Raw genomic sequence first — 27,500 nt, 5'->3', positions numbered from 1 at the left:
AGCTGGCGAAACTCAGCCGTGAAACCCACGCCAAGGAGGAGCAGCTTGTACAGATGATGATGGAAGTGGAGGGAAAGCATGTAAGGCAGTTACTTCAGGCATGTTTGTAGTGGTGTATGAAATGGGGAGGATTATAGTGTGAAAAGCTAGTAAATGGACGTTCTCGGAATTAAAATGATAACGTTTGAAGTTTCCAAACCCATAAAAAAAATTTATTTGAGTACTTAATCTTAAAAGAGATTTACAGCATAATTTACATTTCATGAAGTTTAAAAAGGGTCATAGATTAGTGTTTTAAAGAAAGAAAATCATGATGGGAATTAGCATCATGATGTGTCTGTTATCCAATCTATCAGATACTTACCATCAGTTCCCATAATCCAAAATGTTCTGCTATTAGTCACTTACTCAGTTGACATTTTGCCACGAAGTCTCTCTCGCCTACTAATTCTAGACAGATAGAAGACACCTGTTTCCAACACTTTTAGGGTGGATGTACTGTAGGCCAGAAAGGCATTGTGTATCACCATTTTCTCATCATCCTGTGTAAACTCTAGAGACTGTTGTGTGGGTGAAATTCCCAGTTTGTGAAATACTCAAACCAGCCCACATGGTACCAACAACCAGGCCACGATCAAAGTCACAGAGATCACACTTTATTTTCTTCACTCTGATGTTTGATGTGAACATTACCTGAAGCTCTTGACCTGTACCTGCATGATTTATTTATTTTCGCGTTACGTTGCGGCCACGTGATTGGATGATTAGATAACCGCATGAAGGCGCAGGTGTACAGGTTTTCCTAATAAAGTGGACGCTGAGCGTACATGCAGAAGACCTGTGGTGGTAATTCCAACGAGTGCAATGTCTTTGTTGCCACAAATGGTGATGCACAATGCTACTTATTTAGCATACACATATCAATATGTATACGTTTAGAATGTTTCTAATGCGCACAATAAGCTGAGCTGTGTAGGCATGTGCATGTTCGTTTGTAGCCTGGGCTTATTTTAAATACCTCCCTTCATGGATTTGGATTTTTTATGTCCATTTTAACCCGATTTGTTTCTAGTGGAATGACGTGGTCGGTAAGCAGGCCATGCTGGACGAGGAAAAGCAGGCAGGAAGTTCTGCAGACGCCCAGCAGAAGTCAGTCCTCTCCCAGCATATAGACGAGATCACGCAACACCAGGACACGCTGCGGAGGAGTCAAGAAGAGTTTCTGAGTGGGTTTAATTTAAACAATGCACCTAAAAATAGAATCTCAAGTTTTGGTTTAACTAGAAAATGAAGATCCGGCTGCTGGTAATTTAACACAAAAGCCACAGAGGTGAAGGTGGAGCTGACTTAGGATGGGTGCAAGCTGAAATCATGTAGGCTTTCCCATCCTTTACATCTTTTCCTTTCTCCTCAGGCTCAGTGACGAGTGTTATAGTCGTCACTTTTTTGACTATATAGCAACGATGAGCGAGATTTTGCTGGGATCTGAATGTGAATTTGCTGAGTACTGAACTCTTAAAGGTGGTCAGAGTGACATGAAGTGTTTTCTGTAGATCTACAGCGGGAAAGGAGGCCTCGCTCGCCCTGCTCTACACGAGGACGTTTGCAAAAGCCGAGTAGTCCACAGGCTGGTACCAATACTGTGTGTCTGAACAACCAGTCTCCTTCAGATAGCTCCACATGCTGTGAGTAAATCTCCGACGCTTCCAATATGGAAAGTTTAAGCACATATGATACAACATTTCATAATCCGCGCATTTAAAATGAACAAACGTGAACGATCTAGACTAGACTGGTTCTGAACCCGGAGAGGTCGGAAAGTGGGCGCAAATTGTTTTCAAGAAGAAAAAAAAACAGACAGGGCATCATTTGTGTACTCAGTGTATTTTATTGCTTTTCAAATAGAATGCGCGTAAATGAAAAACCCCGCATTCCCTCTCCCTCTGTATTTTCTTTTTGCTGGGGAGAGGCGGAGCTTAGCCTTTTATCTAACTGTCAGTGCAGACCAGTGTGACCCACGTAGGAACTTTTCAGACCCCTTTAGCGTTTTTTTGTTTTGTTTTTACACCTAATGACAAATCTAGTGACTTTTTGGACAAACCTTAGCAACTTTCTAAATGTCAGCAGTACTGTCCTGCAAGCGCGAGGTCTCGCTTTCCCACTTCACTCACACCCCTCTCTGCGTCTGCTCTGTTCAGTGAGAGGCGGAGATTTAACAGTGTCCTGGATAACGAGACGCGCCCTTCATGCCTGTTTACATCATTCTTACGTGAATGTTTTCAGAACGCAAGATAAAAGTAATGCAACATGTAAAATAGTCCACGTTATTACAGCCTAGTTCTCTTGTTCAAATTAGTTCTAGTGTTCAGAAACATTTTTGATCATTCATGTTCCATATCGGTCCGTTATATAGTTTTATAAAAGTCATGAAAAGTAATTAAAAAAATGTACAAAAGCAAAAAAAAATCTGTCTATCAATCAAAACAGATGATAGATTAGGTTATATATAGATAAATAGGTTTTTTATAGAATAGATAGTTATTAAACCTGGGGTCCTCCAATATGGGAGGGGGGGCGTGCCACATGATAAGGGAGGCTTGGGGGGGGCTTTAGTTCTAAACAGTTGGGAACCTCTGATCTAGAGTTTTGTATTGAGACGAGATGTGCTAGTCCTTTTAAACGGATTCATAGAAATGGCAAACCTTTTGAGCTCGTTATGTAACGACATGGTTGCTGTGCAGTTTCTCTAGAGCGTGGTCGAGGTAGGCTGGACCACGAGGAGAGGGAGTTGCTGCAGGAGGTCAGAGAGCTCCGAAAGAAGCTGGCGGCCAGAGCGAGAGCCGCGGACTACACCATGTACTCGGCCAGTTCCCATCACTCCCAGTGACCAGGCCAGAAGACATTTATCCAGTGACTTTTCCTGGATCTCTTGCTTAGACTGAAATAAAGCAAGTGCTGCACAACATGTTTCACAGTTAATACTGCTCACCACTTCAAAAAGATTTACATTAAACACTGACAGACTTATCAAGTGCTATCAAGTTTGGTATGGAGTCTTTGCCTGGAATTTTTATTATAAATTATTTTTGTATATATTTGTCCATGTTGGACAGCCCTTTTAGATTGGTTTGAGTGGTAAATAGTGAACCTTTTCCTACAACCCACATCCTATAAAATAGCTATGATGTGGGAAAACACGCTGATGTGGGATGTGTGCTTGCTGGATCTTCTTACTTTGTTCAGGAAGTTGTTTTTTTAATTAAAACTTAATTTATGTAGAATGCAAAGGCTTTTCTTCTAGAAATATACTGTTTCAGTGATCACACTACAACTGTCAGTACATTGTGTTACAGTTTCTGTCGACTTTCTCCTACCTTTTCACTGTATGATGATTCTTGATATAGCTGTTAACAAATGATAATTTTTTTAATGCCATATCTCCTATTTTTCATCCAGAAATTTCAACTAAATCGAGGTTGTTTGCGTTTTTTTAAATACAAGTAAGTAGTTTTGACAGACGGTGATGCTGTGCAGTAGTTATATGTACTGTACCTGCTATACACCTGTTCCAGCACCAATCTATTTGGTGCTTCATTGCGGATTCAATTGTTGCATGTCTGCTAATTTAACCCAAACCTCCTAATACTGTGTATAACACATATTCAAAGTTGAAAACCGAGTGAAGGACTTGATCTGATATCTGAAGGAGTAAAACATTATGCGGTACAATAAAGGGAAGACATTTATTTGTGCATTTCCAGCTAATTTATTGACTTGCTGTATATGTGTGCTGCAAATGGTTGATAATACTACATATTCTATATTCATATACACACACTGAGCACTTTATTAGGAACACCTGTACACTTCCTCATTCATGCAATTATCTAATCAGCCAGTAATGTGCCAGCAGTGCAGTGCATAAGATCGTACAGACACGGGCCAGCAGCTTCGAGTAACCTTCACGTCAACCATCAGAATGAGGAAAAAGTGTGATCTCGGTGATTTTGTCCGTGGCGTGATTGTCGGTGCCAGAAGGGCTGGGTTGAGTATTTCTATAACTGCTGAACTCCTGGGATTTTCTCACACAACAGTCTCTCGAGTTGACTCAGAATGGTGCAATGAAGAAAAAGCATCCAGTGAGCCGCGGTTCTGCGGGCGGAAACTCCTCGTTGATGAGAGAGGCCACCGGAGAACGGCCAGACTGGTTCAAGCTGGCGGAAAGGCTACGATAACAAATAACCACTCTGTACAATTTCTGTGAGCAGAAGAGCATCTCGCGAGACGGATGAGCTACAACAGCAGGAGACCACGTCAGGTTCCACATGTGTCAGCCAAGAACAGAAAGCTGATGCTGCAGAGGCTCGCCAAAACTGGACAACTGAAGACTGGAAAAACAGCCTGGTCTGATGAATCTCGATTTCTGCTGAGGGTCAGAATTTTTCACCAACAGCATGACTCCATGGACTCAACCTGCCTTGTGTCAACGGTCCAGGCTGGTGGAGGTGGTGTGATGGTGTGGGGAATGTTTTCTTAGCACAGGTTGGTCCTGTTAATCAATCGCCACTTGAATGCCACAGCCTATTTGAGTATTGTTGCTGACCGTGTGCATCCCTTCATGTCTACAATTTACCATCTTCTAATGGCTACTTCCAGCATCATAACGCCCCAGGTCACAAATGGTCTCAAAACCGTCTCAAACTGGTTTCATGAACATGACAATGAGTTCAATCTTCTTCCGTGGCTTTCCCAGCAACCGGATCTCAATCTATTCAAACTCCTTTGGGATGCGGTAGAACAGGAGATTCACAGCATGAAAGTGCACCTGAAAAATCTGCAGGAATTGTGTGATGCTTGTCATGTCAACATGGATCTGAATCTCAAAGGAATGTTCTCAAACATCTTGTTGAATCTTTTTTCTTTCTTTCTTTTTTTATAGAACTGAGCTGAACCGGGTTACTCGTTTACCAGTTTGACATGCCCACTTTATACTGCATCAAAATAACCTACTGGTTCAATTATATTGCCAGATCTTGTGAGTCTGAAGACCAGTAATGTTTAACTTCTACAGTGAAATGAAGGTATCTTTATTCTGAGCATATAGACTTGCCCACTGTGAGCTGATAGAAGTGTGGAGGTTATTCGTCTACTGATTTGAAACGTCCGTTTTACTTCACCATCATCGTCATAATTACTGAGGATTGTTATGTGTTTGTTTTGTTACTTATTTATGTAAGTATATCATGTTGTAAGTTAAGTTGTTTGTGTAGGAGCTCGCAGACGCTGGCTTTCTGCTTTCAGGACAGTTACCGCTAAGTGTGTAAAAGCCGCGCCCCTGAATGTTTCCACGCCGGTAGACTCACCGTGGCTAGAGGAGGAGCACTGACGCCTGTTCTACCTCGAATAACGCTAAAGCAAATCACTCAAGAGAACCATTTACATTACGGAGCAACGGTACAGTGAATATCCATCTATTACACAGCATGAGAAACAAAAACACCGCGTGTTTAGTTCCGGACGTTCCGGAAGCTCAAATCAAATTGTTAGCCTGATAGCCTGCTACGTGCTTTATTATTATTATTATTACCAGTAGTAGTAGTATTGTTATTGTTGTTATTATTATTTGCAGTAATAGTAGTAGTAGTATTATTGGTAGTAGTAGTAGTAATATTGTTTTTTTTTTTTTTAATTATTATTAGTAGTATTATTATTAGTATTATTATTATTAGTAGTAGTAATATTTTTATTATTAGTAGTAGTAGTATTAGTAGTAGTAGTAGTATTGTTATTATTATTAGTAGTAGTAGTAGTAGTATTGTTATTATTATTATTAGTAGTAGTATTGTTATTATTATTAGTAGTAGTTGTTGTTATTGTTGTTATTAGTAGTTGTAGTAGTATAAGTATTATCATTATTAATATTAGTAGTAGTAGTAGTATTGTTATTATTATTAATATTAGTAGTAGTAGTAGTAGTACTGTTATCATTATTATTATTAGTAGTAGTAGTAGTAGTACTGTTATCATTATTATTATTATTAGTAGTAGTAGTACTGTTATCATTATTATTATTATTAGTAGTAGTAGTAGTACTGTTATCATTATCATTATTATTATTATTAGTAGTAGTAGTAGTAGTAGTACTGTTATCATTATTATTATTAGTAGTAGTAGTAGTAGTACTGTTATCATTATTATTATTAGTAGTAGTAGTAGTACTGTTATCATTATTATTATTATTATTAGTAGTAGTAGTACTGTTATCATTATCATTATTATTATTATTATTAGTAGTAGTATTGTTATCATTATTATTATTATTAGTAGTAGTAGTAGTATTGTTATCATTATTATTATTAGTAGTAGTAGTAGTAGTACTGTTATCATTATTATTATTATTAGTAGTAGTAGTAGTAGTATTGTTATCATTATTATTATTATTAGTAGTAGTAGTAGTATTGTTATCATCATTAGTAGTAGTAGTAGTAGCATTGCTATTAGTAATAGTGGGAGTTTTAGTAATTATTATTATTATAATTATTATTATTGTAGGCACAATATTGAAAACAAACTATATTTACTTGGAAGAAGAGGTTTCTTGAAAAGATTATACACTGCAGTTCACAATAACAAAAGCTTGCTGGAGCTCCATTTATATTTGGAATGCATTTATTTCTATTTCACTTCTTGATTTAATATTTATTTAATGTATTCTAAAAGTCATGGCCAGTAATTGGTATGTTTTGGTTTTTATTTATTTATTTTTATTATTATTTATTTATTTTTATTATTTTTAATTTTTTTTTTGCTTGCTTGCTTGACTCTTACACTAGATTTAAAGCAAATATTAAAATGATATTCAAATGTGATTTGTTCATCCATAAGTCTTTATTTAGAATTATTAAATGACTGAAGCAGACTTAATCTGCTTGGACAAATACAGATGTCTCTCATTACCACCTGCCATATCTGTAGGACGTGTAAAAGTGTCTTATGTCCTATCGAAACATTAATCATTGTTAAATTTTAATTATTATTTTTTTTTGTATTACTCCAGATCAAATATCACTCCTGATAAATGGGGATTTAAATGACTACTGTCTGTTTGAGTTATAATAATAATAATAATAATAACAATAACAAGTATAACAACAACAGTAATTATAATAACAATACTACTACTACTACTAATAATAATAATAATAATAATAATAACAATAATTATAATAATAGACAGATGTAAAAAGTAATACAATTTAATATAATTAAAAAAAAATTTAATAGCTTAGTGTTTAGCATGGTTGCCTCGCACCTCGAGGGTTTGGGGTCGATTCCCACCTCCACCCTGTGTGCACGGAGCCTGCACGTTCTCCCCATGCTTCGAGGGTTTCCTCCAGGTACTTCGCTTTCCTCCCCCAGTCCAAAGACACACGTTGTAGACTGATTGGCGTTTCCAAATAGTCTGTAGAGTGTGAATGTGTGGGGTGAATGTGCCCCGAGTCCCCTGGGATAATTCTCCAGGCTCCCTGCCACCGTGTGTAGGATAAGCAGTACAGAAAATGGATGGAAGGAAATGTGATCGTGTTTAAACAGAACTGACCTGTGCACATTCTGTATGAACAGAAGATGTCTGACACACGCAACATTAAAGCCAAACTGGAGCGCACAAAACAGCTTGTCGCTGAGATGCATGAAGAAAAAAGAAGAAAAGCAGAAGAAAGAAAAAAGAAAGAGGTGAATACTATTTTTTTTTTTCCAGTTTTTTTTTTTTCCGGCATCTTATTTGTTCCTGTTGTAGTTATACCCAATTTTAATCAAGACCCTTTGTTTTTGTTTTAGTCTGAGGTACAGCAAATGGCAGAGTGTGCATCAGACGACTCAGACTTGGATAGAAAGAAAAGCGAAATCTCTCAAGAACCGCCTTTAGGTATTTAACTTATATGAATTTCAAGCCTGCATGCTAGAGATGAGAAGATATCTCATTTCTAATAACATCCACATCCTGTTCAAAATTCTCGTTCATCCCATTTCTATAAAAATGATGGGAAGTGTGTATTTCCCTTTATTGATATATAGTATACGTCACTATATGTGTGCTATAAGAATGGTAGATCAGAGTCCTGTAAATAATGAGAATAATGTTTTTCTCAGATCTGGTATGTCCTGTTACACTGGTTAATCTCAAAGCTGTGAATCGATAGCCTTCAAAACGTGGTCTAAACTTTACCAGCCGATTTAGTACCTCTTGTCAGTATTAAATAAGCTGTTTTGAGATTATGAATTTTTAAAAAAATAATTTATCTTCATAAATTACTAATCAAAACTAATGAGTTATGTGTAATCATGCACGATTATGGTAAAGCAGATGGGACACTGGAGCTACTCCCGGCATTTGTGAACAACCCATTTAACTTTGTGGATGTACAGTGGTGTCTGTAATATGATCAAATATGTCATTAATCAACAGTGTAGCTACATTTCATTTCCACTGTTGGAAATACAAAAGACTTCCAGAACGATAATCCATATGGGATGGAATATCATGGGCAACATTATATAAAAAGATACAGTATATATATATATATATATATATATATATATATATATATATATATATATATATATATATATATATATATATATATATGTAACAAATTCTCAAAACATGTCAGAAATGATGATAATTATAACCTTTTCTCTTGTTTTTCTTTTTCTTTTTTTCTGTCCTCTTTAATTTAACCATTCTGATCCGTTTTTATTCATTTTGTTTTGCCGCTTTGGGCCTGTTCTGGGCTCCAGTGCAGCCACTCCATCTTTTAACATGGGATACCTGTTATTTTCATTATTTAGTCCCAACCCCTATGTCTCCCTCTTCGCAATCAGTGAGCGCTTCCAGTGAGAACGGGAGCCAGGAGTCAGTGGAGGGAGGAACCATGGCTAGGTACGAATGTGTTAGAACACTCATAGGAAGTCTTCCGGGTTGAAACTCCAGGTTGAATTAAGAATTTTAAACAACGTCTTTACCTTGTGTCAAGTGAATTTTAACTATAGTGGTCATTTAATATTTACCTTAAAACTACATTTTCAATAGCACGTGCTGAACCCACATCATACAACATGCTTCGTGTATCTTGGCATAGACTGCACAAGTCTCTGGAACTGTGATGCACTGTAAAAAAAAAAATGTACTGTAGATTTTAGAGTAATTTTCTGGCAAACTGAGTAAACAACTGTAAAACATCTCCAGGGTCGGGGGTTCGATTATCGCCGTGGCCCTGTGTGTGTGTGGAGTTTGCATGTTCTCCCCGTGCTGCGCGGGTTTCCTCCGGGTACTCCGGTTTCCTCCCTCAGTCCAAAGACATGCATGGTAGTCTGATTGGCGTGTCCATAGTGTATGAATGGGTGTATGAATGTGTATGTGATTGTGCCCTGCGATGGATTGGCACCCTGTCCAGGGTGTACCCCACCTTGCGCCCCATGTTCCCTAGGATAGGCTCCAGGTTCACCGCGACCCAGTAGGATAACCGGTATAGAAAATGGATGGATGGATGGAACTGTGAAACACATTTATAGGAAATAATAGCCTACCTACTATAAAATAATACACAAATCAGTACATTTGCTTATTTGGCTGAAGCAGGACACAATTGAGCTAAAAGACTAAGGGTCTTGCTCAAGGACTCAGCCATGGTAAGTAAGCAGTGCTGGGATTTAAATATACAACCCTCGAACCCCTTAACCTCTGAGCTACCACAACTTGCATAACTAGCTCTCATTGATTCAATGCAATCTTTTAGTGCTATTAATTCAGTAGTCAGTCTGGTTGAATCAATAGGTGCTAGTTGAGCTAGTTGTGGCGATTCAGTGGGTAAGGCTTTGAGTTGCAGATTAAACGTTTGGTGTTTAAATCGCCAAAACTGCCATGGTTGGCTCCTTGAGCAAGACCTTCATTTCCGTTGGATCCTGCCTTGGACAAATCAGCAAATGTACTGGGTTATGTGTTATTTTATACTAGGTACAATATTAGAGTACTGTACTGTAAATATGTTTTGCAATTGTCCATCCATCCATCTTCTACACCGCTTTATCCTTTTCAGGGTCACGGGGAACCTGGAGCCTATCCCAGGAAGCATCGGGCACAAGGCGGGGTACACCCTGGGCAGGGTGCCAATCCATCGCAGGGCACAATCACATACACACTCACACACCCATTCATACGTTTTGCAATTGTTTACTGTAAATTTTACAACACTTTACTGGCAACCCATGGTTTGTTTGTTTTTTCCACAATTTGGCAGGATGGACACCATTCTTGGTTGATGATGTTGGTGGAGCGCACTAATATAGATGATAGTATAGTTCTAGTAACATGGCATTGAATTGACACGGGTTTTTTTAATTCCTCACCAGACTGAACCATTCACATATAGCATCCTGCACGACCTCACCTTAAACCTACCTCCTATGCATCTTTTTGCACAGTAAACAGCTGTTGTTTTTAATCATCCTCATATTGTTGTGTAATTGCTTGCACTGCACTATTTTTAAATTGACAAAGCCTTTTAAATATTTTTACTACCCAGTTTACACTTGTCATATTAACGCATGTCAGTCAGGTTGCATTATTCATTACATGTACAATCTGACTTATGCAGTCCTTTTTCCTCCCACCCATATGAAATCTCCCCTCCCGTTGCTGTCTCCTGCATTATGTCAGCTGTGCAGGTGTAGCAGAAGAATTTCATTCTTTCTCAGTGAATAGATGAAGAAGAGGAAGCCTTTATTTGTCACATATACATTACAGCACAGTGAAATTATTTTCTTAGCATATCCCAGGTTCTTAGGAAGTTGGAGTCAGAGCGCAGGGTCAGCCATGATACGGCGCCCCTGGATCAGGGAGGGTTAAGGGCCTTGCTCAAGTGCCCAACAGTGGCACTGACCTAGTGCACTGACCTAGTGCTGAGTGATTCACTGCGTTATAGTGTCGGTACCATCGGATTTATCTGCGTGTGAAGCATACAGTATGTGACTCCATCCTGTCTGACTGTATGAAATCTCTCCCCACTTTCCCGTCTCTGTACGCTTGTTGGTATGCATTATGTCAACTGTGTGAGTGTAGCAGAAGAATTTAATTCTTTCTCATGCACTCTGTGCTCTGGAAACATTTAACTATAAAGCTTGAACTTGAAAGCGAAAATTGAACTAGTTAAGCCAAGTTGGAGAAAAGTGCTTGGAGGATGGGGAACTGTGTGCCATGGTAGCTCGGCAGATTTCATGTCTAGCCTACACACAAAGCATACTATAGTCTTAAGTAGTCTAAGCTATGCTGAAAAGTTAAAAATATAAAAACACCATTGTAAATTGTCAAAACTCAGGCTATGGTGTTTAACTGGTAACTTTAATAGTCCTGAGCACTCAGAGCAGAGTCAATGGGTAGATATTAGAAGAAGAAGAAGGCTTTATTTGTCACATACACATTACAGTGAAATTATTTTCTTTGCATATCCCAGCTTGTTAGGAAGTTAGGGTCAGAGCACAGGGTCAGCCCCTGGAGCAGAGAGGGTTAAGGTTAAGGGCCCGTGCTCAAGGGCCCAACTGTGGCAGCTTAGCGGTGCTGGGGCTTGAACCCCCAACCTTCTGATCAGTACCCCAGTAACTAGGGCAATGGTAGCTTGGCGGTTAAGATGTTGGGCTACTGATTGGAAGGTCATGAGTTCAAACCCCAAGCCACCACTGTTGGACCCTTAACCCTCAACTGCTCAGATATATAAATGTAAGTCGCTCTGGATAAGGGCATCTGCCAAATGCCACAAATGTAAATGTAAACCAGAGCCCTTTTTGTCTTTTATTTAACAAGACCTACTGCTGAATGATTCATTGCTCTGTAGTGTCAGTAGCATTGGATTTATCTGTGTGTGAAGCGTACAGTATGTGACTCCATCCTGTCTGACTGTATGATTACGAAATCCTCACCTTGTGCTGGTGCGTTCAGGACGCTGCAGTGGGACATGGACCCCTCAGCTCTTCAGCTCCTAGCAGACTCAGAGCACAGGTGAGATTTTAAAGTCACAGCATTAAACCTTTGACCAGGTTATTAATCTTCATTCTGAAATGATAGATCTTCCTGCTGGGTTTATTTTTCTTCTCAGGTACGTAATGAAGAGACTTGAAACATCAGAGATTGTACAGATTGATTACATACCCAAGAAACTGGTGACGTACTGTAAAGAGACCCAGACTCCAGTAGCATCAAATGTGTCTGAAGGTAAAACTCAATACATTGTCAACCACCAGCATTCAGCATTTTCACCTGGGCTTTCATCCTACCCTAACCCCCCCCAAACCCTAGCCCTAACCCCTAACTAACCCTAAACCCTTTCTCCTAATTCCTGCTGTAGAGTTTGTATCAATTTTTCCTAGCATTGTTTTATTAGCTCAATTGTGAGCTATTTTGGGGTAATGAAACAATTGAACCTACAATAATTAATTTACAGCAAAGCAAATGAACTATTACAAAACAGAGTTTGGGTTCTAAAATCCGACTGGACGATCTTCTATAAATGTGCACCTGTGACCGCACCACAGTTATTGAATTCTGTAGTAATGCATGAGGTTTTAAACCAATACACTTAAGCCGATGTTCTGTCTATGGAATAAACTAATCTTTGCCCAGTATGTTGTTCAGCAAACAAAGGCTTATTGTTAACAGACTACATTGCACGGAGAAAGTATTGTTTATTGTGAATAATATTAATAATGCGTGCAATTATTTATTTAACAATCGGTTTTTATGATTCTGTTTTTAAATGTAGCAGGAAGTATAGATTCCTTTCCCTTGTCACTGACTGAAACTTTAAACACCGCCTTTTAAACGAATTCTTAATACTTCCTTACACCGCCTCATATTTTCACTATTCTGCCTCTTAAAAGGACTGTGAAAAGTCATTTAGCTCTCTGGCCTTTATTGTGTCTAATGATTTGCATGTAACTGAGCATATAAGGGCTAAAATAGTTTACACATAGATCAGACTGTACGTGGCAGCCAGATCGAGAAGATAAATCATTCCATCTGATATCTTGCATCACATCCTGAACGTTTTTTGGTTTAAATGAATCCATGAGTGTCACAGCCAGTCCAAACGGTGTTTTCCACGTTTAAACCATACTGTTAATGAAATTAAGAGACTCTGCGTGAGCATTTCATACAACGCACGATGACAAGAATCCATTACTTCATCTGACTGGATTTTAAAATGGGACTTTGGCACACTACCACCATTGCTTGGTCCCACTTGTAACCTTACTCCAAAAACTGTTGGGTTTTGGAGTTTTAAGAGATTCATTTTGAGTAAAGGTTTACATATATATAAAGGTTTATATATATATATATATATATATATAAACAGCATTGTTTCATTGTATACAATCTAAATGTTATATATAATCTGAATAGAAATAACATTTGGTTATAGAGATTTTATTCATAAGACATTACACTCAGCACAAATCCCTACACACTTATAAAATCCCTCTCTCTCCTATTCTCCACAGAAGAAGAGAAGGAGGATGAAGAACTCCCTGTGGTCCAACCCAAACCTCAATCTGAAGAACATCTGGTGACGGACAATCAAGAGACCATGCAAGGTAATTATGACTTTATATTACAACACTTTATTACAAAATGATTACCTAAAATTTATGTTATGCTCACAAATGCAGTTGTGTTTTGTAGAACATCCTAAGGAGCTCACAGAGGAAGAGAAGCAGCAGATTGTCCAATCAGAAGATTTCCTGACCTTCTTTGACCGTAGCATTCGGCTGGTGGAGCGAACTCTAGCTGAGGACCTGGATATTTTCTTTGACTACAGCGGGCGTGACATGGAAGACAGAGAGGGGTCAGGGCATTTCTCATTAGAGCAACGATTTAATCAGTGTACACTGGATATGAGACACATTCACATACTGTATATTAAAATGATCATTCTCGTTGTGTTCATTTTAACAGGTCTGCTGATATTGAAAAGGAAAACCAGATATTAAATATTTCAATGCATAATTTATCTTTATATTTGATATTTAAATGCATTTTTATATACAGTTAGTGACTGTAATGTGTCTGTTACTATGCCAACACTTCCACCAATAGAAAGGAACCACCATAGGACCACTACTAAGCAGATGTTACCTGGGTGGTGGATCATTCTCAGCACAGCAGTAATAATGACATGGTTGTGTGTGTGTGTGTGTGTGTGTGTGTGTGTGTGTGTGTGTGTGTGTGTGTGTGTGTGCGCGCGTGCCTGCATACATGCATCAGGTGAGGGTTTGGGTTTTATACACTGCGTACATTTGCTGTTGGTCCACCTTTTAGGTATATCATTTATAGCTCATAGATAAGGAATTAAAGCTCATTTTATCATGCATGAATGCATGAACTGGAAAGAAATTAAATGTCGAATGGCAGTGAGTACATTTTATTTATTCATTTTTTACTGTGTATCTCTTTCTGTTAACTGGCTGTTATTTATACGCTAATGTCATTACATTAAACTAATACAAAGTTAACATATTTGATCATTAGAGACACACAAGCTGGTTTAAATCTGTCCTTCAACCAACAATTCTATGACGAACAGTGGTCCAAACATCGAGTCGTCACCTGTCTGGATTGGTCACCGCAGGTAAGGAGGTGGCCTGATAGAGCTGATAGAGCTCTCTGTGATAGTGAATGAAATTATAACAATTCTAACAGCACACTTGCTGTTGCAACATACTTTCCCGCCTCCACTCTGCGCGTGTGGAGTTTGCATGTTCTCCCTATGCTTCATGGCTTTCCTCCCCCAGTCCAGACATGCGTTGTAGGCTCTAAATTGTCCATAGTGTGTGAATGGGTGTGTGTGTGTGTGTGATTGTGCCCTGCGATGGGTTGGCACCTTATCCAGGGTGTCCTCCGCCTTGTGCCCTGAGTTCCCTGGGATAAAGCTCCAGTCTCCCGCCGACCCTGTGTAGGATAAGCAGTAGAAAAGATGGATGGATGGATGGATGGATTTTACCCAAGAAACTAGGGAATCACTTAGCAGTCGTCTGCACCCCCTTGTTTTGTGCAACACATTTCGAATGTAGTCTTCTTGAGCAGATAAACGATTAATTTTAAGACATTATCGGAATATTTCCAATTACTTCCATATTAGGTCAGGAGTAAAACAGGATAAAGTTGTGAATGGCGTAAAAGTGATTTCTAATCTTTCCATTTTTGGACTGTTGCGTTTGTAGACTGAGTTTGACAGCGTGCATAAGTGATTTCTAAACTAAATCTTCATCAAGTGGACTGGGCTGGATCTCCCTTGAAGTAACTTACTGTAACTTAGAACTTACTTCCAAGCAACGTTATGCTGACATTATTCTTATACATGAGGATCATTTTTTATTCTTGTGCTGATTAGAAAATGTGTCATGTTTGATTTCACTGCATGGAAGTGAAAGTTTCTGGAACCTGAAGTGAGGAAGCTAGGTACTTCTCTGATTAGATACAATCCGAGTAGAATAAAACTCTTTTGACACCACAGTTGTATTGTGAAGTTGGTAAACTGACCTTTGCCTTAAATACCACAGAGTTGATTGTTTATTGTTTTAATATTCTTGTATTCATGTTTTTAATACCTTCTTCTCAGTACTCAGAATTGCTGATGGCTTCATACAATGCCAACGAACACGCACCACAGGAACCTGATGGAGTTGTGCTGGTGTGGAACATGAAGTTTAAGAAGACAATCCCAGAATACATATTTCACTGTCAGGTCAGAATTTTTTGCTTGTTGGCCCTAATGTCTAATAAACGCTTACAGCCATGTGAAAAAATAAGTACACCCCATGGAAATTGTTGGCTTTTTTGACATGGTGTCTATTAATAAAGGTGATACACTCTGTGAAATGACACATAAAATTAACATTTTGTAGTAATTTTCATAATTAACAAAATACAGATCAGTCACATGGTGAAAGTAAGTACACCCCTACATTTATCACACCTTCAAATCCATAAAATTACAATCAGGTGTTCAAGATCGGGTGCCAGTGATTAGAACCTGCTTAGGGAGTGCAGGTGGAACCGATCTTATTAATACCACTCTCATATCTGGTGTCTGGTGTTCCTTTTGTTATTGAGGTGTGTGCTGTCATCATGCCAAGATCTAAAGTGTTCTAGAAAGAGATTGTGGATGCCTATGAGTCTGGCAAGGGATTTAAAAAGATCTCCATATTATTTGAAACACATCATTCCACTGTGAGGAAAATAATCTACAAGTGGCGCAGATTTCTAACAACTGCCAATTAGTCCAGGACTGGCCGTCCCAGAAAATTCAGCCCAAGAGCAGACCATCTGATGTGAAAAGAAGTCTCCAAGAACCCCAAAATTTCATCACAGTATCTGCTAGTAAGTCTTGCAACTGATGGTGTCAAAGTACATGCTTCTACAATCAGAAAGAGATTGCACAAATTTGACCTGCATGGGAGGCAAGCCAGGAAAAAGCCTTTGCAGGACTACAGTTTGCCAATGAGCATATAGGTAAAGACCAGGCCTTTTGAAATAATGTGCTCTGGACAGACGAATCAAGAGTTGTTTGGCCACAGTAGCAGCAGACATGTTTGGCACAGACCAAAGACAGCTTTTCAGGAGAAGCACCTCATACCAACTGTGAAGCACGGTGGTGGAAATGTTATGGTTTGGGGTTGCTTCACTGCCTCAGGGACTGTATAGCTTGCATTCATTGATTCAACTATAGTGGATAAGGGTCTGGGTTACTGATTGGTAGGTCGGGGGTTCAAGCCCCAGCACTGCCAAGTTGCCACTGTTGGCCAAGGCCCTTTACCCTCTCAGATCCAGGGCTGACCCTGCGCTCTGACCCCAACTTCTTAACATGCTGGGATATGTGAAGATGTGCTGTAATGTATATTTGACCAATAAAGACTCATTAACTATTAATTCTGCATCATATCAAACTTGATATGATAATGTGATGTCATCTGTCCGAAAGTTGAAGTTGAACTGAAAGTGGACCTTTCAACAGGATAATGATCTTAAGTACACTAGAAAATCCACCAAGGAACGGCTCAAAAAGAAGAAATGGAGGGTTACAGAATGGCCTAGTCAAAGCCTGGATTTGAATCCCATTGAAATGTTGTGGGGGGGGGGGTTTGAAATGGGCAGAACATGCAAGAAAACCCTCAAACATCTTGCAACTGAAAGAATATTGCATGGAAGAGTGGTCAAAAATTCCAGCAAGCCTGGTGGACAATAATGCAAAATGCCTGCAAAACTAGCTTCTGAGACCAAGGGTGTACATACTTTTTCCACAGAAGAATCTCACATCTGTTGATATTTCTGTTGAATAAATGATTGAAAAAGGTAATTGTCCTTGTGGTTTTGTTCAAGAATATCAACGTTATTAATAGGCACTGTTTCAAATGTTTACCAACGATTTCCATGGAGTGTACTTATATTTTTCACATGATTGCATGTAGAAGGATGAATCATGACTGGCAACCTGATACTAAAGCATTTTCATAATAACAAGAACTGTTTTTAATGCCAGGCCCATTAGAAAGTGCCAGTATTTGTAGTGAGCAGGCCTTTTAATTTAGTTAGTATCCAAGCAGTATCCAGGATTAATACTGAAATGCAGACCAGTTAGCTGAGGCACACTAAGGTCAGTCTTTGTTTGTGTTCTCCCTGAATAGCAGCAGTAATGAAATTAGCCCATTTGTCTCTTCCCCTCTCTCCCCCTCTTTACGCTCCTTTCTAATAATAAATATGACCTTGAATTTACTTATATAATAGGCATTGCCTCATCCATTTTCTGCACAAAGCTGTATTGTATTGCAGTGTATGTCAAAAGCATCCAACACAACATTAAATGGAATGTCTCATAAGTTTCATTGTTTGAGACTTTAAAATTCACTTCTCATGTGAATTCTTGTGAATATGTAACCATGTTGAAATATCTACCTTGAATATCTCTCCCCGCAGTCCTCTGTGATGTCAGTGGGTTTCGCACAGTTTCATCCAAACCTCATAGTTGGGGGCACTTACTCTGGCCAGATAGCATTGTGGGACAATCGGAGCCCCAGGAGAACTCCAGTACAAAGGACACCTTTATCTGCTGCTGCTCATACTGTAAGAACATACTACTACAATATAGTGCATTTACATTTGCAAAATATCTGTGATTTTTGGGTCCAGACTGGTTTTATAATCTTCAAGGCAGGACCATGTGGCCGTGTGTAGCATTGCCACCTCACAGGTCCAGGGTCCACAGTTCAAGCATGAGATCAGGGTACTGTCTGTGTGGAGGTTCTGCTTGTTCTCCCCATGTCCATGTCCAGGTGGTTTCCTCCACCTCACAGAAACATGCTGAGAGATGAATTGGTGATTCTGACTTGCGCCTGGGTGTGAACGAGTGTGTGAACACGTGTGTTATTAACGTGTGATAGATTGGCATCCCAGCCAAGGCATACCTACCTGGTATAGGCTCATTAGATATAGGTATAGGCTGATTAGATTACAGCGATTATTGAAGACAAAGCTGATGAGTTCTGTTTCAGTGCAGAATTGATGAACCTGCTCAGATGATTGGCCAGACATCTTCAGAATTATACCACCTTGATTTACTACTACTAGACCTTGACATTGCAGCATGTTTGATCACTGTTCATCATTCCTGCTTACAAAGTGTTTCATCTGCAGCATCCTGTGTCCAGCGTAAACGTGGTGGGAACCCAAAACGCCAACAGCCTGATCACCGTGTCCACAGATGGCAAGATGTGCTCCTGGAGTTTAGATATGCTCTCTCAGCCACAGGTAAAAAGACAAAAATTATAACGTGTGTTGCGGTGAACGTGTTTATTAACAGTGAGGACTGGCAAGCACGAATACATCCAAGTCACAATATCAACGTCAAAATCGGAATACAAACCGGCTTTCAAAGAAGAACATGAGAAGGCGAACATGGGTCAAAACCAGAACTAGCGAACATGAACAAATGGTATGTCAGATGATGAACAGAGCTGAATGAATACTTCACAAAGCGTTTGTGTTGAGAGCGTGCTTATGTAATGTGTGGTGGCGATTGAGTCCAGGTGTTAAGGCAGTCGGGTGAACTTGAGTGTGCGAACTGGGAGTTGGAGTCTGGGAATTCCATGTTTGTAGGCGGAGGTGCATTCTGGGAAATGGAGTCTGATATTGAATTCAGCGTTGACATGACACAGTTAAGTAAAAAACATAGGCAAGTGGAGAGATGTAGGATCAACCCTGCATGCATCTAAAGGCTGAATTAGAGACAATACTTAGCTTGTTGAGGCTGATATGAAGTTGATGATGCTGTTCATACAGTGAGGGAAAGAAGTATTTGATCCCCTGCTGATTTTGTACGTTTGCCCACTGGCAAAGAAATTATCAGTCTATAATGATCAGTCTATAACTAAAAATGATCAGTCTATAATTTTAATGGTATAAATCAATTGATAACATTTTTGACATGCGTTTTTCTGGATTTTCTTGTTGTTATTCTGTCTCTCACTGTTCAAATAAATCTACCATTAAAATTATAGACTGATCATTTCTTTGTCAGTGGGCAAACGTACAAAATCAGCAGGGGATCAAATACTTTTTTCCCCTCATTGTACATACAGGTGGGTGGTTGTTACACTGTGAGGGCTATTTTGCTGGCATGGTTTGGGTTCACTTCCCTTAGTAATAAATGTCACCGGTGTCTTTCAGGATGACAGTGTCCCCATCCACAGGGCACGAGAGCTCACTGAGCAGTTTGATGAGGATGAAAATGATGTAAATCATATGCACTCAACAAATCTCAGCCCAGTTAAACACCTCTGGGAGATTTTGGAGCGACATATTAGACAGCGCTCTGTAACGCCATCATCAAAACAACAACCAAGTGAATATCTTTTGGAAGAATGGTATTCACCTCTTCAGTACAGTTGTAGATACATGTACATTGATGCATTGAAGCTGTTCTGGTGGTTTGTGGTGACTCAAAATCTTACTAAAACATTTTTATGTTGTTTTTTTTTTCCCTTTCATTTATCACCACTGTGTACTGTACATCCGTACGCTGATGCTGTAAATGAAGTCTTGTCTTTTAAGGAATCATAGCATTTCTGTGAGGATACAGAAACTTTTTTATTATTATTCATTCGCAGGATAGTATGGAACTGTACTATAACAAGTCCAAGGTTGTAGCTGTGACTGGAATGGCTTTTCCTGTTGGTGATGTGAATAACTTTGTGGTGGGAAGTGAAGAAGGGACAGTGTACACGGCCTCACGGCACGGCAGGTGAGTGTATTCAGATGTCCTGCCATGTGAGTTCCATAAGATATTGCATTTCCTTGACCCTGTGCTTGTCTTTTGTCTATGTAGTAAAGCTGGTATTAGTGAGATGTTTGAGGGCCACCAAGGACCAGTGACTGGCATCAGCTGCCATAATGCTGTGGGCCCCATTGATTTCTCCAACCTCTTCACCACCTCATCCTTTGACTGGACTGCCAAACTGTGGTCAACTAAAGTATGAGTTGTTTTTTTTTTTATCTTTCCAGTCTGTCAAATATTGATGTAATTTATAAGGGCAGCTCAGTGGTCAAGCTGCTGGGATGCTGATCAGCAGGTCAGGCTTCATCATCGCCACGCTGCCACAGCTCTGTGTATTTGGGTGTATTTGGTCTCAGACAAATCTGATATTTTCCAGAACCAGTTAATTGAACAATGTGTGAATAATGTTACATTAAATGTACTATTGAACTCAAAGTGTAGACTTTCAACTTTAATTTGGTGTATTTACATCCAAATCAGGCGAACAGTGTAGGAATTACAGCACTTTTTCTCTGCGGTCATGCCCTTTTTAAGGGATCAAAAGTAATTGGACAATTGGCTGCTCAGCTGTTCCATGGCTGTGTGTGTGTGTGTGTTATTCCTGTAAGATTCATGATCAACAGCTACTAAAACAATTTGGGCCACTGTTAATTGATGCACTCAACTCAATAAGTTGATTTATGTTGAACAGAGATATTGCAGACGATTCTTATACTCACAGGTGAGTATCTTTTAGCCCCCAAAAGTGACAATATTTACAATAGGCATTTAGCTAAAGAAACCATGTCTCAAGTAAATCAGTACGCCCAGTTCCAGAGAAGGAGCGCAATAGTTTCAATTCCAAAAAATATCTCCAAACCAGCTAGAGGCCTCCAAAATGTAAAAAAAATTCCAAATGCAAAAACACCAAAAGCAGCAGCAGCAGCACAAAAATAAAGGGCCCAGCAAAGCACAAAAGACAAAAAAAATAAAATTTTCTTGAATAATCCAGTGATGAGTGATGGTGGCCATGTTTGTAGGCGGCATCGTGTTATGGGTAGTGTAGTTGGACGTATATTCCAGTGTGGACATGACAGATACAACCATTGGTATACCCAACCAAGTATTAAAAATTAACATCTAATTTCTGTTAGTTTGCCCAATTACCTTTCGTCCCTTAAAAAGCTGGGGACCACATATTGAAGAAGTAAATGTGTCTGTGAGGTCATCTGGCAAATTCTAGTGACTTTTTGTGCATGTGTAAGCTACTGTCTCCTGAAAAGAGTTTACAGCACTGTAATTAGTAGCTAGAAAGCAACAAACACAATTTTCCCAAAAGATATGGAGGGCACTGTAGGGCTGTGAGGCTGGTAGGGACACTATTAGAAAACCAGCCATTTCAAGGATTCGAGGATTTTTATTGTCATTCCAACACGTGTACATGGGCTGGAATGAAATGAAGTACGAAAGGTCCGGTTAAAACCACTCACAAGTAATAACAGCTAACCCACTCAAAAATAAATAAACACAAATACACAATCATACACACATATATATACGCAATAAAACCTGAGAAATTAGCAGCATAGCAAAAGACATGAAAAATACGTTCAGTTTATCAGTTCCGATGTGTGGCAGAGTCTAACAGCTTCTGGAAAGAAGCTGTTTTTTAACCTGGTCGTCCTAGTTCTGATGCTGCGCAGCCTCCTGCCTGAGGGGAGAAGGACAAATAGTCTGTTGGCAGGGTGGGAGGAGTCCTTCATAATGCTGGAGGCCCTACTCCTGCATCTACTGATGTATGTGTCACTGATTACCAGGAGACTGCATCCGATAATCTTCTCTGCCGACTTAACCACACGCTGCAGGGCCTTCTTATCTGCAACAGAGCAGTTCCCATACCATACTGTAACACATGAGGTGAGGATGCTCTCCACCACACACTTATAAAAATATGTATGGACTGTACTTCAAGATCCAGACCGTTTAAGCCTCCTCAGAAAGTACAGCCGTTAGTGAGCCTTTTTCACCAGGCTGCTGCAGTTCGTTTCCCAATTGAGGTTGTCATTTTAGCCATTGATTTTCAACATTAGGAAGTGGCGCGGTAAAAGACACAAGCATGTGGAAAAGGTCATTCATTGTTATTATTATGCGCTTTTCCCCATTGGATTATTTTGTCCCTATGTTGTACGTACGTTACACAGTTTAGTGTATTACAATTTCCTTGTCGTGTCTGTTCTTTACACACAGCATAACAAACCGCTCTACTCTTTTGAGGACAGTGTTGACTACGTCTATGACGTCATGTGGTCTCCTGTGCACCCTGCTGTCTTTGCTACAGTGGATGGAATAGGTCGCCTTGACATTTGGAACCTGAATAAGGACAAAGAGGTAAGCAAGGTTAGGTTTATCAGAAATTTCTAGCTTAAACTACACACTCGAAAAAGCTAGTAGTGTGGGGGTGGGGGTGGGGTGGGGGTGGGGGGGGGACAAGTTACTAAATATTCTATATTATGCTAATGCTACCGTTTCATTGTGGTTATTATTTAACAATTTAGGAACACATGGACAGCATGTGTTACATTGAGTTAAATAATTTAGTTCATTTAAGGCCAGTTATGAACTTTCGAATATCAAATGAACAATTTGTCAATTAGCAAATGATCATATTCCCTTGATCAGGTTCCTACAGCAAGTGTGACAGTGGAGGGCTCTTTTGCTCTGAACCGGGTCAGATGGGCATCAGGAGGTCGCGAAGTAGCTGCAGGTGATTCTGAGGGTCGAGTCTGGATCTATGACGTTGGAGAGGTAATACAAATGGAATTGAACTAAAATAATGCAATTAATAATAATTCATACACAGTGTTGCTGTCCAGTAAGCAGCGAAGGGTCAAAGCAACCAAGGTACTGGAATCTTGTACTGTCACCGTGGGTCAGTTCTTTAAGAATCAGCAGTAGCACACACGTCCTTTCACTTCACTCAGTGAGGTTTATTGTGTTTGTGTATTTTGTACTTTTTTAGCGATTGGCAGTGCCACATTCAGAGGACTGGAGCCGACTTGCACAAGTTCTCATGGAGATGCGTGCGAATGCTGATGGAGAAGTGACTGGCTGAGAGTGTACCTGTATATGTACTACAAAAGCAAAACACACACACATATTTATTTACATATATATATATATATATATATATATATATATATATATATATATATATATATATGTGTATATATATATATATATATATATATATATGTTCAGTAATACTAAGCTATTAGAACAGATGACAGAGTTGACTGTTAAAGTTCCATTGTTAATTGAACTTTTAGTTATTGGTCTTCCCTATTCCTGTTGTTTTTTTGTTTTGTTTTTTTAAAACTGAACATGAACAAAGGAAAAGGCTCTTTATATGTAATTACATATTTAAAATATTTATCGATGAATCCATAAACATATTCATTCATTACTGAACAAAACATTTTTGAAAAGTGTGTTTAAAATCCGGGTAAAAAATTTTCCATCCCAAATTATATGAACAAAAAGTTAATAATAAGCATATAATAATAATAATAATGATGATGATAATAAAATCACCAAATGCAAGTATTGGTATTAGGAATGCTATTAAAGATAGTATCAAGATGGTGTTAAAGAACTCTGTGCGGTGTTTTTTCATCAAGTTCAATTCATCCTTAAAGACTCTGGGAAGACTTGAGTGTAGTCTTTTTAAATGACTGAAAATAAAACAAAGCAGAACATTTCCATACAAATGTTACTGATATCAGTAATATGTTTGATTAGTCTCAAAACCGGACTTGTTCGTTGGTGGCAGTCCAGGGCCATGGAGCAGACAAGCAAGCAAGCTACACCAACCATCTGCTAGCTGCCTTAGGTTCCACCATACTGAGACTGTGTCTGTTCCCCGAGCTAAACAGACATACTCAAAGTTTGTTTTAGTAATCTAATGAACATAACATTTGATCATATTGAATACACAGCCTGCACCTTTGATCTGAGTCTAGGACTGTTAAATATTATATATATCTTACATCTAAAGCACTTATGGTAAAGGAAACTAATACTGATGAGGTTTATGTAGTGTGTGTGACAGAAATGTGGATTAAACCAAATGAGAATGTAGCATTAAATGAAGCTAGTCCTCATGGGTACAGTTATATACATCGCTCTCATCTAAATGGCAGAGGAAGTGGCATCACAGTTAATTATTAATGATGTTATTTAAAAAATTTTTTAAAAAACCTGGAAATGAATGTGATGTGAAGTTCTTTATACTAATATAGCATACAGTTGTGCTTGAAAGTTTGTGAACCCTTTAGACTTTTCTAGATCTGCATAAATATGACCTAAAACATCATCAGATTCTCACACGAGTCCTAAAAGTAGGCAAAGAGAGCCGAATTAAACGAATGGGACAAAAATATTATACTCGGTCAATTATTTATTGAGGAAAATGATCCAGTATTACATATCTGTGAGTGGCAAAAGTATGTGAACCTCTAGAATTGACAGCTAATTTGAAGTTGAAATTAGAGTCAAGTGATTTCAATTAATAGAATGGTAATCAGGTGTGAGTGAGCACGCTGTTTTATTTAAAGATCAGGCATCTATCAGAGTCTGAGTTTCACAACACATGTTTGTGGAAGTGTATCATGGCATGAACAAAGGAGATTTCTGAGGATCTCAGAAAAAGAGTTGTTGATGCTCATCAGGCTGGAAAAGGTTACAGAACCATCTGTAAAGAGTTTGGACTCCACCAATCCACAGTCAGATAGATTGTGTAGAAATGGAGGAAATCCAAGATCATTCTCACCCTCCCCAGGAGTGAAGACCAACAAAGATCACTCCAAGAGCAAGATGTGTAATAATCTGCGAGGTCCCAAACCCAGGGTAACTTCTAAGCAACTAAAGGTCTCTCTCACATTGGTTAATGTTAATGTTCATGAGTCCACCATCAGGAGAACACTGAACAACAATGGTGTGTATGGCAGGGTTGCAAGGAGAAAGTCACTGCTCTCCAAAAAGAACATTGCTGCCCATCTGCAGTTCAAAGATTACATAGATAAGCCAGAAGGTTATTGGAAAAATGTTTTGTGGACGAATGAGACCAAAATCGAACTTTTTGGTTTAAAGGAGAAGTGTTATGTTTGGAGAGAACACTGCATTCCAGCATGAGAACCTTATCCCATGGTGGTGGTAGTATCATGGTTTGGGCCTGTTTTGTTGCATCTGGGCCAGGACGATTTGCCATCATCGATGGAACAATGAATTCTGAATTATAAATAATTCAGGACAATCTGTCCATGATCTAAATCTCAATAGAAAGTGGGTCATGCAGCAAGACAATGACCCTAAGCACACAAGTCCTTCTACCACAGAACGGTTAAAGAAGAATAAAGTTAATGTTTTGGAACGGCCGAGTCAAAGTCCTGACCTTAACCCAGTAGAAATGTTGTGTAAGGACCTGAAGCGAGCAGTTCATGTGAGGAAACCCACCAACATCCCAGAGTTGAAGCTGTTCTGTCCCGAGGAACGGGCTAAAAGTCCTCCAAGCTGATGTGCAGGACTGATCAACACTTAGTGCTAACAATGCTTAGTTGCAGTTATTGCTGCACGAGATACTGAAAACAAAGGTTCACATAATTTTGCCACTCACAAATATGTAATATTGGACAATTTTCTTCGATAAATAAATGACCAAGTATAATATTTTTGTCTCATTTGTTTAATTGGGCTCTGACTGAATGCTACATTCTAGATAATGTAGCCCGACTTTAAAGAAAAATAATTACAGAGAAAAAAATAGCACCATGGTATACATGATCACATGTGCACCTTAAAACAGACCACTCAGAAATTAGAATGAACATGGCATCAAACAAAATTACTAGTATTCCTAATTGCATGGAAGGAAAGCCTTCTTAGCTATAGAAAGGCTCTTAGCACTGCTAAATCACCATACTTCTCTACCCTAATAAAAGATCCATCCATCCATCCATCCATTTTCTATACCGCTTTGTCCTTTTCAGGGTCACGGGGAAACCTGGAGCTTATCCCAGGGAGCATAGGGCACGAGGCGGGGTACACCCTGGACAGGGTGCCAATCCATCGCAGGGCCCTAATAGAAGATAACAAAAATAATCCCAGATTCTTAATTAATAATGAAGCAAAATGAACTAGGAGCAAGACTAGGAACAAGCCATCACTATGTGGTAGTAATCACTTGATGAAAAAATTTAAAATATTTGTCACGAAATTCGGACTCTTAATTTAAAGTCAGACAGGTTGATAACTGACCAGGCACATGGCAATATACTTACATATGCTTTACTTCCTTTCAAGAGACCAAACAAATTTCACTAATTACCTCACCAAAAGCATCAACTTGTATACTAGATCCTTTGCCTACACATTTTTTCAAACAAATACTACCAGAATTATTGAACCCCTATTAAAAATAATCAATACCTCCATTAGCACTGGCTGTGTACCTAAATCTTTTAAACTAGCAGTTGTGAAACCCCTGATTAAAAAACCCGACGTAAACACCTGTCAGCTATCCAACTATAGGCCAATATCAAACCTCCCTTTTATATCTAAAGTCCTAGAGAAGGTTGTAGTACAGTAGTTGGGCTCATATTTGCATAGAAATAACATCCATGAGATCTATGAGTCAGGATTTAGGCCTCATAGCACTGAGACAGCACTGGTTAAAGTGGTAAATAACATACTACTGGCCTCAAACGAGGGCTGTCTCTCTTTCCTTGTGTTGCTTGACCTAAGGACACCATAGATCATACTATTCTTCTAGATAGACTAGAAAATGTTGTTAGAGTTCAAGGAATGACCCTCTTCTGGCTCAGGTTTTATTCGATCGTTATCGGCTTGTAAATGTAAATGGTGACTTCTCTATGCAAGGTAAGGTTTGGTGGATCACAAGGCTCTGTTTTAGACCCACTGCTTTTTTCTTTATATATATGCTACCTCTGGGTAAAATTATTCGTAAACATGGTATTAGCTTCCACTGTGATGCTGATGACACAAAGTCAAATGTTGCGAAGCCAGATGAGAGACACTAGCTTAATAAAGTTGAGGAATGTGTAAATTACATTAGACACTGGATGATGA

General features: G+C 39.0%; 2 protein-coding genes across 10 annotated transcripts in view; both read left to right on the top strand.

Moving 5' to 3' along the window:
- tbc1d31 (TBC1 domain family, member 31) overlaps window positions 1-3,754 on the top strand; it is a 34,452-nt gene extending 30,698 nt beyond the window's left edge. The window contains exons 19-22 of the mRNA XM_017481793.3: window positions 1-80; window positions 1,073-1,226; window positions 1,554-1,685; window positions 2,742-3,754. The exon at window positions 1-80 is cut by the window's left edge and continues 115 nt beyond it. Coding sequence (XP_017337282.1) covers window positions 1-80; window positions 1,073-1,226; window positions 1,554-1,685; window positions 2,742-2,887 — 512 coding nt within the window. The 3' untranslated portion in view covers window positions 2,888-3,754. The remainder of the gene's footprint in view (window positions 81-1,072; window positions 1,227-1,553; window positions 1,686-2,741) is intronic.
- An 863-nt stretch (window positions 3,755-4,617) lies between these two features.
- On the top strand, window positions 4,618-23,532 carry dync1i1 (dynein, cytoplasmic 1, intermediate chain 1). 9 transcript variants are annotated; one of them, XM_017472290.3, is made up of 17 exons: window positions 4,626-5,454; window positions 7,627-7,734; window positions 7,840-7,927; window positions 8,800-8,941; window positions 11,993-12,052; window positions 12,150-12,265; window positions 13,552-13,644; window positions 13,733-13,895; window positions 14,579-14,678; window positions 15,669-15,794; window positions 18,023-18,169; window positions 18,740-18,853; window positions 20,212-20,345; window positions 20,430-20,574; window positions 22,605-22,745; window positions 23,037-23,162; window positions 23,377-23,532. In XM_017472290.3, the coding sequence occupies exons 2-17, from the start codon at window positions 7,627-7,629 to the stop codon at window positions 23,467-23,469; spliced, it is 1,896 nt and encodes a 631-aa protein (XP_017327779.1). In that variant the 5' UTR covers window positions 4,626-5,454; the 3' UTR covers window positions 23,470-23,532. The 9 variants fall into 9 exon arrangements, 8 of the variants coding, with proteins under 8 accessions (XP_017327815.1, XP_017327805.1, XP_017327833.1 ...); XM_017472299.3 differs by having other exon boundaries at window positions 4,627-5,454; window positions 7,624-7,734; window positions 8,851-8,941; XM_017472283.3 differs by having other exon boundaries at window positions 4,627-5,454; window positions 7,624-7,734.
- The last annotated feature ends 3,968 nt before the right edge of the window (window positions 23,533-27,500 follow it).

The sequence above is a fragment of the Ictalurus punctatus genome, chromosome 1 (genome assembly GCF_001660625.3).
Source record: "Ictalurus punctatus breed USDA103 chromosome 1, Coco_2.0, whole genome shotgun sequence".
Classification (NCBI taxonomy): domain Eukaryota; kingdom Metazoa; phylum Chordata; class Actinopteri; order Siluriformes; family Ictaluridae; genus Ictalurus; species Ictalurus punctatus.
Note: the sequence above shows the minus strand (reverse complement) of the source record. Positions and strands in the feature narration are given on the sequence as shown.